The sequence below is a fragment of the Acomys minous genome (genome assembly GCF_964271855.1).
Source record: "Acomys minous genome assembly, chromosome: 19".
Classification (NCBI taxonomy): Eukaryota; Metazoa; Chordata; class Mammalia; order Rodentia; family Muridae; genus Acomys; species Acomys minous.
The window spans coordinates 40,814,711-40,827,137 of NC_140499.1; the positions used below are offsets into that span (position 1 = coordinate 40,814,711).

General features: G+C 43.7%; 1 protein-coding gene across 2 annotated transcripts in view; it reads left to right on the top strand.

Moving 5' to 3' along the window:
• Positions 1–2,948: 2,948 nt before the first annotated feature.
• The window catches only part of TIPARP (TCDD inducible poly(ADP-ribose) polymerase), a 29,114-nt gene continuing 19,635 nt past the window's right edge, over positions 2,949–12,427 (top strand). The window contains exons 1-2 of one of the 2 annotated variants that reach the window (XM_084769419.1): positions 2,949–3,191; positions 6,450–7,410. In XM_084769419.1, coding sequence (XP_084625545.1) covers positions 6,491–7,410 — 920 coding nt within the window. In that variant the 5' untranslated portion in view covers positions 2,949–3,191; positions 6,450–6,490. Of the gene's footprint in view, positions 3,192–4,821; positions 5,001–6,449; positions 7,411–12,427 lie in introns of those variants that run through there. The other variant, XM_084769420.1, reaches the window with a different exon arrangement.

Consider the following 12,427-nt stretch of genomic DNA (forward strand, 5'->3'; position numbering starts at 1 on the left):
CGCCCGGCCAGAATGTTTTTTAAATCCTTAATATTTATGTGTATATAGTTACCCACATGCTTGTATGTGTACATGTTTGTGCCTGATACCCACGAAGGTCAGAAGAGAGCATCAGGTCCCCTAGAACTGAAGTTATAAACCGCTGTTGTTAGCTGCCATGTGTCTGCTGAGAACTGAACCTGGGTCCTCTGATACACAGTAAGTGCTCTGAACTCCCGAACCATCTCTCCAGCCCTCCCACCTCCAACTTGTTTCTTCATTTTGTTTTGGAGACAGGGTTTCTCAGTGTAGCCTTGGCTGTCCTGGACTCACTTTGTAGACCCGGCTCTGGGCTGGCCACGAGCTCACAGGGATCTGCCTGCCTCTGCCTCCCTGAGTGAGCCATCTTAGTGTCCTGTGCCTCCCCCCATCCCCACCTGAGTTCCAGTGTTCTGGAAAACCAATATTTAGAGAATAAACTAGCTTTGGAAGTACATTTGATTATCAACTCTTAATTGAATTAAGATAAGTTACCCCTGATTTAAGGGATCCACACAGCCTTTTATATAAAGTATCTCCCCACTTAGATGCTGAACTTGGTCATATGACATATTAGTAATCATGACAGAGCAAAAGCTTGCATACTTGGAATGCCCCGTCTTGTAACCCACATTATCATTTTTCTGAGAAAGCCTAAATCAGCCAGGTGGAGAAGCCATACAGAAGAAAACAAAGAACAGCAACAAGCCTTTTTTTCCTCCAGTATTCTTAGCTTCCAGGTTTTTGTTGTTGTTTTAAAATTACATATATTATCTATAGGCCCGGCTAGCAATCAATCAAGACACAGACACTTGCTTTTTTTAAAAATAGCCTTACTTAACCTGGGGCAGGGCAGATATCAATCCTCTAAACTACCTTCTATAGCAAGGCCTCAGGCATGGGATCCCTGTCTCAACCCTAAACATTTTTGCTTGTTTTGTTTTTCCAGACAGGGTTTCTCTGTGCAGCCTTGACTGTCCTGGGCTCGATTTGTAGCCAGGCTGGACTCAAACTCACAGCAATCCACCTCCCTCTGCCTCCCAAATGCTGGGATTAAAGGCATATGCCACCACCGCCCGTCATTTGGATAAAAAGAAAAAAAAAAGATTTATTCTTTATACAGTATTCTGCCTGCATGTGTGTCTGCACGCCAGAAGAGGGCACCAGATCTTATTATAGATGGTTATGAGCCACCATGTGGTTGCTGGGAATTGAACTCAGGACCTCTGGAAGAACAGACAGTGCTCTTAAGCTCTGAGCCATCTCTTCAGCCCCGCCCCCGCCCCGCCCCCACCTCACCCCTTTTTCCCTCATCATTGTCAGTTTATTTTTGCCTGAGACTCTACTTCCAGCCTCGTGTTCTAAGAGACTTGAACCAGATTAGCCAGGCCTACCCATCATGCCATAGAAATGAGCTGCTGGAAGGATGTCCTGATGGAATTCCTGGATTCATGGAATCATGAACAAATAAATCCGTTTTAAATAACTACATTCTAAGGGTGACTGGCACATAGCAGTAACTGAAAAATTATTAAAAGGGTAAAGAATGTATAAAAATTGTTGGAAGAGAATGGAATTCAAAAATAACACAAATAAGTAGTAAGATGATGGATTTAAACCCAAATATGGTATGTCCAAACTGAGACATGAGGGCTGCATGTGTGCCCCAGAATTAACTGTGAATGCAGCCCAACATAAAATTGTAAACTTACTTAAAACGTTGCTTTTGCGATTTTTTTGGTAATCATTAAGTTTGTAGGTAAACTTGGTACAACTTAAGTTGGAAATACTACGATCTTCTCTTACTATAATTTGTTAAAACTAGAGTTTCATTTTGCTTAAAGCACTGGTCTCTGAATTCTGCCCCCAACCTTCCCACCTTAGCTTGATGTAATTTGAAACAACACCGCTGGGTGATCATTAATCTGGTTTAGAGGTGTCATGAAACCTGGGGACCACAACCTCTTCTTGGCGTCTATTTTTCCGGGATTCCATTTTTAGAATAGCTATGACCTTTTAATTTTTCAGATTCGGATTATACTAGTCTAATACAGTATTTATTCCCTACTGAAAACCTATTCAATACACGAAGTTCCAATAGCCACCACTGGACAGATGATATTTTCGAGGCTAACACATGGTTCCCGAAACCTCTGTGAGGGCAGGCCTGGGGTCTATCTAGGTGATGAGGGTTGTAGCTCTCTGTACACGCTCCGAGCTAGGGCTCTGATAAGTTAAATGAGTCAGTCACTACGGCGGGCTGTAAAACACGCACGCACGCACGCATCTCTATTGTCAAAACCCCAACAACGTTGGCTTCCCCTAGCGGAGGCTGAGTCGGTGTCCGCAGCCTTCCCGCCCGTAAGGCGCGGGGCCGGCGACCTCATCTGGAGGCAGCGGTGGAGGCGGCCAGTCGCGTCCACCCCCCACCGCGCCCCCCCCCCCGGGATCCGGAGGCGTCTTGTCAGAAGGCGAATAAACAAAGGCACCAGCAACTGAAACCGGTCGTTCCGTTTCACATCCCCTCTCACATCGCGTGCCTTGGGTGTCCGCGGAACACTGTGACCCTGCGTCCGTCTTGCAGGCAGGTGGAGCCCGCCCCACGCGCCGCGCACCGCGCGCCCCCTTTCCTCACAGGCGCCTCGCGATCACGCGGACTCTCCGGGGGACCCTCCTCTGCTCCCTAGCGGACACTCCCACCACCCCACTCCCGCCCCGCCCCGCCCCCACCGGGAGCGCGAGCCGCTGCACACTCCGCGCGCGCGCGAGCCGGCCAGCGGGAGCACGCACACGCACACGCGCACGCGCAAGGGAGGCGGGGCCCCCGCTTCCCGGCACCCACTGAGCGCCCGGCCCCCTCACCCCACCCCTCCACCCCCAACTCTCAAGCTCCGCCCCGCCCCCCCGCCCCCGAAGACGAGAAGGGCTAGGAGGAGGAGACCGGAAGCCACTTAAAGCAGAGCTGGAGCTGACAGGCGAGCGAGCTGGATCCCGGAGCGCAGTGGCCGCTCTCTGCGCCCCGGTCGGCGGAATGGCCCGCGCGAGGCTCGCCGTGTCGGCCGCCCACGACCCCTAGACACCGGCACTCGCCCTCGGCTCTAACCGCTGGCGCAGACCCGGCCCGCCGCGCCGTGCCTCGCCTGTGGTGCGTTCTAAGGGCAGCCCGCCTGAAGGTATAAAAAAAAAAAGAAGGGCTCCGGGTGGGCAAGCGAGGTTGTATAGAGGGACCCCAGCGGGATGGCGGGCTCCGGCCTCGCTGCCCCGAGTCCCCCGCCGGGACAGCGGCGCGGATCGGCGGACTGCCTGTGAGAGCTGAATGCGCTCGCGCCCGTCGGTGGCGGGGTGGGATTGGGTTAAGCTCGGGTCCTCCGGAGTTGGGCAGGTGTCTGGATGGACTGGCGCCGGAGGGCTGCGGGGCCGCCCGCGACTCCCCTCCGTGGGGGTGGGGTGGGGTAGGGGGGGGAGGACAAGCAAGCCCCTCATCGCTGCGGGAGAGTTCCTGCCCGCGCGCGTTCCGGGCTGCAGCCCAGAAGTTTGCGGGCTGTGTTCGTGTTAACTTTGAATGCGCACGGGTGTCCCCTTCCTCTTTCCCCGCCACCCGGAGGTGCCCGCTGCGGCTCGGCTCCGCAGACCTCGGGGACTCGCAGGACGGTCCTCGGAGGGAGAAGAGGAGGGAGGGCTGGAAGAAAATTCCTTGTGGAGTCGCCGTGAGTGGCTTCGGGGAGGCGGGGAGGTCGGGTGCTGAGGAAGGTGGACCGTGAGTGAGGGTGGGTTGGGGTGGGGTGGGGGACGGCCGCTCGAGTTCTGAGGACAAGGTGAGGGCGGGGATGCTCATGGCCACAGCGAAGTGCGGGGCGCGGCGGGGAGGTCTTGGCTGCTGTGCACCTTGTCGCGGCCGGCAGGAGGCGTCGCTCGGACCCGGGCTCGGCGCCCCGGAGTCTCACGGCGGGCTGTTTGGAGCGGGCGGTTTCCATGGAAGGTGTGATCAGCCGGGGAGTGCCAGACGACCCGGGCGTCACGAGGTGAAGGGTGGCGCGACAGGGTTGCCTGCAGCGGGCGACCGGAGGAAACGTCCTTCCAATCTGTATTTTTTCTGTTATGCAAACTAATTGAGGAACTGGTGGCTTCCGCACTCCACTCCTCTGCTTCCTAGTTCTGTTTCCGAGTTTGATGAAGGGCAGTAAGAGGAAAACTTAAGTGCGTGCGTGAGTGTGCGTGTGTGTGTGTGTGCACGTATAAATAAAATGGCTTAGTGTTTTGCCTGGCTTGGTGTCACAGGAGTGGATAGTGTGCGTGCGTGGGGGAAGGCACAGGCCGGTTTGATACGGAGAGGGAATACCACAATCTGTGCCAATTGAGCCTTGAGGCAAGAGCACCAAATGATGAATAATAACGCCTGGCTTGGCTGCTTTCCAGTTATTTATGTCTCTCATGTCAGATCCCTCCTTCGTGAAGCTTTCTCTAACAATGCCAGCGCCAGCTCATACTGAGCACGAACCGAACACACACACACACACACACACACTCCGTCTCTCTCTCTCTCTCTCTCTCTCTCTCTCTCTCTCTCTCTCTCTCTCCCTCTCTCCCTCCTTCCCTCCCCCGCCCCCCCCCGTCTCTCTCCCACCCTCCCTCCCCTCCCTCCCTCATCTCTTTTGTACTTAGACTAACACTTTGTTCCATGCCTTGTGTTTTTCTGACTTTTGATTATTAAGCACTTTTTATACATGGACTTACAAATCTCTCCTAGATACTCACATTTGGGGTTCTGTTTTGTTTTTGAGAAATCCACCTGCCTCTGCCTCTCAAGTTGCTGGGATTAAAGGCTTGGAACCCACCACACCTGACTGTATTGGTTTTTTAAAGCACAAAGTTTTATCATTTTTGGTTTTGACCTTCAAACAAGAAACAAGCTCCTAATGTGTGCTTTTTCTTCAGTAATGCAGCTACCAAATATTTATGGACATCCTCAGGGGTACACTGTGGTAGGTACTGTCCTTGACTCCTAAAATGCATACTTGATTAAATCATAGATTCTTGCATCAAAGAGCTCTTTCAGTCTATTGGTCAAGAAAAAAGACCATTAATTGCTCATCACTGTCCCTTCTCAACTGGCACAATTTCAGTAAATGCCTGGAAATCTCACTTGTTTTTAAAGCTCTGGTTCCTGCTTCTTTTAGTAGTTCAGGTTCTGAATTGGTGTTTTATGTTTGTAATATGCTTTCGTTTGACATCTTTTTTTTTTTAATGGACATATGGGGGTTGGAGAGATGGCTTAGCAGTTAAGAGCACTGCCTGCTCTGCCAGAGGACCTGGGTTCAATTTCCAGCACCCACGTGGCAGCTCAAAACTGTCTATAACTCTAAATCCAGGGAATCTGACACCCTTAGATATACATGCAGACAACATTAATAATGTACAGAAAATAAAAATAGTTTTAAAAAAAGAAAATATTTTTTTAATGGACATGTGTAACTTTTCTAAAGACCCTTTGTATGATTGTGTTGTGTTTGGTTTCTAAGGGAGAGTACAGTGACTATTGAAGTTAAGTATGTCCTGATATTCCCTCAGTTATTGTAATTTTTTTTAAGTGGGTCTTTAAACTGGGCGTGATGGTGCATGCCTTTAATCCCAGTACTCAGGAGGCAGAGGTAGGCAGATTGCTGTGAGTTCAAGGCAAGCCTGGTCTACACAGCAAGTCCTGGACAGCCAAGGCTAAACAAAGAAATCCTGTCTTGGAAAACAAAACAAAAAACAACAACAAAAAGTAGGTCTTTATTTAACGTTCAGTAGTTAATACTGAAACTTTCAGAATATAAATGCTGGTTGACTCCTGGCTTTCTCTTATGTCACAATTCAGTTGGAAGCTCCAATGTCTATCCTTACACACACACACACACACACACACACACACACACACACACACAGAGAGAGAGAGAGAGAGAGAGAGAGACTAGTTCTTTCACTTTTTAAGTTTATCCTTTTGATGAACTTCCCTTAAAAAAAAACCTTAAGTTTTTGCAAGCTCACGAGACAGATCATTCATAAATAACTGTGAAGGGAACCACAAAACTAAATAGAGATGTGGTTTCCCTGCTTCATCTAGAAAAGACAGTTATTTCTACCTTACAGTAAAAATTCAGACCTCAGTAGAATCACAGCCATATACATAATACATACATACACATATATATACATATATATATTCCACAAATAAGTAATATATAACTATTGAAAAATACATAGTTGTTTATTTTGACATAGCTTTGGAGTCTTCATTTCTCAGTAAAAATGAAAAATTGACTTATAAGAGCTAAATATAATGCAAGCAGTGATTGCAGACACTTGATCATAGACCAACACAAAGTGTTTCAGTGAATGAATGGGTTCAGTTGTCAGTTTTCAAATAACCATCTTTCTTCCTTTCCTGGTAGGATTTGTAGGTACTGAGGCGCAGTTGGAGCTAATCCACCTCATGGAAATGGAAACCACTGAGCCTGAGCCAGACTGTGTAGTGCAGCCTCCCTCTCCTCCTGATGACTTTGCATGCCAGATGAGAATTTCTGAAAAGATCACTCCATTGAAAACTTGTTTTAAGAAAAAGCAAGATCAGAAGAGATTGGGAACGGGAACCCTGAGGTCTTTGAGGCCAATATTAAATACTTTGCTAGAATCTGGCTCGCTTGATGGAGTTTTTAGAGCTAGAGACCAAAGTGCAGATGAGAGCAGCTTACATGAACGGATGGTGAAAAAACCCCTGGAAATCAACTCATCGTGTCCACCGGCAGAAAACAGTATGCCCGTCCTGATTCCTGATGGGACAAATGTTGAGGGCCAGTTACCAGAAGCTCATCCTTCCGCTGAGGCTCCAGAACAGGTGGTTCCAATTCAGGATCACAGTTTTCCACCAGAAACCATCACTGGGACAGTGGCAGATTCTACAACAGGACACTTCCAAACTGACCTTCTGCATCCGGTTTCCGGGGATGTTCCTACAAGTCCTGACTGCATAGATAAAGTTATGGATTACGTTCCAGGAGCTTTCCAAGACAATAGTTTTACAATCCAGTACATCTTGGATACCAGTGATAAGCTGAGTACTGAGCTTTTCCAAGACAAAAGTGAGGAAGCTTCCCTTGACCTTGTGTTTGAGCTCGTGAACCAGCTGCAGTACCACACTCACCAAGAGAATGGGATTGAGATTTGTATGGACTTTCTGCAGGGCACGTGCATTTATGGCAAGGATTGTTTGAAACATCACACCGTATTGCCCTATCATTGGCAGATCAGAAGGACGGCCACTCAGAAGTGGCAGAGTGTCTCCAATGATTCCCAGGAGCACTTGGAAAGATTTTACTGTAACCCAGAAAATGATAGAATGAGAATGAAGTACGGGTACGTATTATCTAATAACTTACAAGTTGTTAAATGTCCTAAAGGAAAAGCAGAAACTGAAAGTTTGGTATGGTGGTTTCTTTTAGTCTTGTTTTATCTTGGTTGTTTTTTTTTGTTTTGTTTTGTTTTGTTTTTCTTTTCTGGCTTTTATGTTATTCTGATTTTTCATGATGTCTATATAATAGTCTCTTTATCTAACCAGACAAAGGAATGTTTTATGATTTGAACAATTTAGATGTCGTTCTGTTTAGTGTGTGTTTGAATGAAAGTTGTATATACGTTGAGTGTTGTGAATCAAGTCCTATTTTAACTGTAATCACCTTGCCTTTAAAAGAAAATCCACTGCGAGTCTTAAACAAATAGTAAATTTATCTAGTTTTTTAAAATTTTACGTGTTGGGTACCTTTTTTGGGGGGAGGGGGAGATAATATTTGGAGCTTTTTGTGCTCTTTAGTTTGACTAAACACATCTTATATGAGTAATTCAGAAGTTATTCATATATAGCATATATACTATTCTGATATTTTCATGGTACTTGAATGTGTATGAGTGTTTTGCTTACATGAATGCCTGCACTTGGTGCCTGCCACAGCCAGAGGAGGGTATTGAATACCCTGGAACTAAGGTTGGAAACTGTTTTGAGCCTCCATGTGGGTGCCAAGAACTGAACCTTAGTCCTCTGCAAGAGGCCCCTGTTTGTTAACCATCACTTTAATAAGGTATTGTCCAAAAACACTGTTGCCCCTAAGCTAGCGATTCTAATTGTTCTGTCAAGAGTAATTAAGTTATGAGCTCTCAAAGCTACTCTAACCCTTCATCTCCAGATAGCAGAACTCTTCCGAGCTGTAGCCTCTCGCTTCACTCATGAAGCAGATTCCCAGTCCCCTGAGTACTTGAACATTTTGGTACGTTAAGTTTCTGTTTGACTTGGTCAGAAAGACGCTATCAGGATCATTGTCCTAACACATTACATTCTGTTACCAGGAGCAAGGCAAGACAATCATGTTGGTCCCAAAAGGTCCAAAAATTCTTAGGTCAACAGCATATTTGGCATTTATATCTTGTAAGATTATTTTGCTTGAAAAATAAACAGATTTAGAGCCCTTAGCATACACTATAGGATCAGTTAGAAAGTAGTTTCAGTAGAAGCATGATTTTTCACATTAGTCCTAATGCTGTAAACTGACACTTCAGAGAGGAAAAGTACAACTGAGTTGCTATTATAATTGATATTGCTGCTACTACATTTTAAGTGGTCCTGCAATAATAACATAGCTGGAAATATGAACTGATAAGTACTAATGAAATTCTCAGTGAACTACAAGAAGAAATAAAAGATTGGAAATAATTGTCAAAAAATTAGGCTTTTGGGGAGTTGACCTGTGGTCATTGCAACCTGGTTTTCCTTGTATTCCAAAGCGATGTTGTGTTTCCTGGCAACAAGATGCAGATAACGGCATGTTGAGCCTTGCTGAGAGATTCACAAACAAGCTGGAGCAGCCCAGGTTCACATGGTTACCACATTATTTGGCTAAAGCTATTAATCTCTGTGGTCAGGCCTGTAAAGCTAGTCTATCTGTGCAGATTGCACATAACCAGGAAATGTGTGTTCAGCTGTGTGTATGTCCATATTGAACCCAGTCTTGGGATTCAGGAGTAGTGGATGAATGACATTTGTTTGTTCTACTTGGTTGGGGTAGTTTATATGACTTAATCGTCATTAACACACTATATCATAATATCATTTTGTGGACTTCGAAGGCTGTTCATAGTTTTGAGTCTCTAGCAGAGACAGGCCATAGTTTCAAACTATGCAGATAGCATTACTTGCTTTTCTTTGCACCTGTGAGGATTTAACACCCAAGTTAATAACAATTGGATGTATTAATGTTTGCTTTGTTGTCAGGAATGAAATTGGGTAGGAAATTGAGCCAGGTGTTTTCACAGTTCCCGTTTGAGCTCTTTAGTTAAGGTGATGCTCATATACTAAAAACACATAAATGATATTTGTGTAATAAATGCTTATTTGATTCATTGTAACAAACTTATGCTCCCGTTTGCAGTCTCTGCTTTTGTGCATCATAGGTGTTTATTGTCAACATCATCTGGAGACTAGTTAGTTGTAGGTCTGAACTCTAAACTTGTTTGTACATTTGTAATCTTGTTTTGTACATGGGCCAGGACTTCAAGAATTTCTAAATTTGAAATATGCAACTGAGAGCAATAGCACTAATAGTTGTTTTTGGTTTTTGTGGGGTTTTTGTTTTGTTTTGTTTTTTCGAGACATGGTCACTCTGTACAGCTTTGGCTGTCCTGAACTCGCTTTGTAGATCAGGCTGGCCTCAAACTCACAGTGATCTGCCTGACTCTGCCTCCCGAGTGCTGGGGTTAAAGACGCCATGCCCGTTTTTTGTTTCTTCTTGTGTTTTTATTGAGAAAGTAATCTCTAGCAGTATAGATATTCATCATTAGTAGATGGCAATTTTGAGTGACAGAACTAAGCAATTCCAAAGGAGCCTTGCTAATGAGAATGCTGATGTTGATCATTGAAGCTGGAAGCGGGGCAGGTCTCTAGCAACCAAGATAACCATTAGTTTCACATTACATTCATTTTAAAGTAAATCAGAATATTCTAGGTGCTGCTTCTCATTACTAAGGAAGGGAACCATAAGATGGGTTTTGGGGCGAACTCGTTAATGAAACTATGATTCTCAGTTCGTTGAAAGAAGATTGGCTTGTACCCGTGGTTAGGTTTTCTCAGGGAGAAGGTGTTTTTTGTTTATTTTGAGACATGGTCTTGCTATGTAGCCCAGGCCAGCAATGAATTCATGGCAGTTTATACCGTAACCTCCTAAATGCTGTGATGATAGGTTTGTGCATTTGCTTAGTATTTATGGATAACATGATTTTGCTTGCTTAAAATGTTGTTATAATCTTAGGTGCTGTGTATTTTTATTGGTAATAGTTCTCATGAGCCTTTTCAAAAATCTATCCAAGGGACAATGCCAGTAGATGACATCAAAGCAACCCTGTGTAAGAAGACAAAGAGAAATGCAGAGGTGATAGAAAGTTTATGTTGTGGTTTGTGTGGCTTGGTGAATTATCTAAACTAGAGCAAGCTCCTGACTGAACTTAACTAGAATAGTTAAATTAGCTCAATTAGTTCTGGTCTACACAGCTGTGATAATGTATGAGCTAAAACATTCTGTGTTGTTGATAACAGTGGACAGAGGAGAACAGCTGAGACTTAGCTATGCCTTGTGACTTTTTGGTATTTCTTGAATATACACAGCTGTATAACTGAATTTATTTTTTAAATTCCTGTGTAAGAGAAAGAGAGAGCTCCATAAGCAAGAACTTGTTTGAAGTGACTTCAAAATGGGTGCCTTGTGCTGTTATGATCAAGCCATGCAGTGACTTGTTTTTTTCCACCTCTCTACGCTGCTATTTACATATGAAATAAAACTAATTGGCATTTATCTGTACTAATCTAGAGAAGTTAGTGGGCCTGTGTGGAGCTATCATGAGAATCAATGGCAGTCATTCATTCATTTTTCTGGCTTTTCATCAATGAGCAGGTTACTTTCTGAAGCAGCTGTCACCTGTCTTTAGGTTAGGGTCAGGCTTTTCCTGACATAATGAAAATGAACCTTGGAAAAAGCAAAAAATTCTAACTATTCAGACGGTTCAGGGAAAAAAACCAAAGCTTATAATGCTATCTGGCAATTCCTGAATATAATTGCATGATACATAATTAATTTTTTTATCCAGTTGAATCCAAAGACTTTAATTATTATTATACATGAAAAAGGAATACTAGTAATATGAAGATATAGGGAAAAAACTCAGCCATGTAAGATACTTTTGACTAACTCTTCTGTGCTCCTGTAAATCTGCTTCGTTTTCCCTATTACACTAGAATTTCTAGATTTACATTCAATTATACAGCAAAAGTAAATTCTTTATATTTCTGATTAGTGCTCAGAAATATATCCAGATCTGAATGCTGTTTCTGAAGAGTGAAGCAGTTTATATCTTGTGTAAACCTTAACTACTGAAGGAATGCTACTAAAATCCAACCATTGTAAATTGTAACTGTTTTCTCTGGCCTGTTAATTTCTTATCTCCCATGATTTGAGACCACCAGCTTGTGGGTTCTTTGTCCGATGGGGCTAGTTCTGGAATGCTTTTAGATTAGGTTGTCAAGTCCTTTTAACCTCCATCAGCAACCTTCAGTAATTACCAGTCTTTGTGAGTTGTAGAGAGAAAACTAAGTACATGTGTATATCACTTTACAAAGAATACCCTGTTTTGAGTTACATTATGACTGATTCTGGCACAGTTTTGTGAAAGGTGTGCTCATAGTAGACACTGCTGAATTTGAAAGAAACTCAGTTCTTAAAAGTAAGCAGTGTTTTTTTTTTTTTCTTTTATAGTTGAATTATTTTGTATCTCTGAGAAATAGTAGAATGCTCAAGATTGACCCACTTTCTGTTAGATTCTGGATTTGGAGTTAGTATTTTTATATTTATTTATGACAAAGCTTTCTAGAGACCAGGAATTATACCGCATAAAGACCCCCACTAATTTTTCCCTACAATTGTTAAATGTCACCAAGCCTAACCTGAAATAATAACTGAAAGCCTCAAATTGTGATAAAAGTTTGAAATTACAAGTGGTAGATTTTAAAATACGGTATGAAGTTTTGAGATTAGCTTTTTATGTAAAATAAATTAACTTATCTTAGTTTATATTTGGTAGATTTATCAGTCTGTACAAAAGATTCTTCAAACTTAATTAAATATAACCAATTCTGTGGTCAGAAAGACCAAATTTTAGAAGTTGATTCTATCAGAAAGCTTCTAGTTATTAAATGGAAAACTTCTAATTTTTCCTTTCTGACCTAGCTAGTTACTGTTTTTAAGACAAGCATAGAAAGTTAATTAAGCATTCTTCTTTGCTGTTCCACACAATAAAATGTGCCTGTCTTTTCAGTCTTTCTCTGCTTTATTCTGTT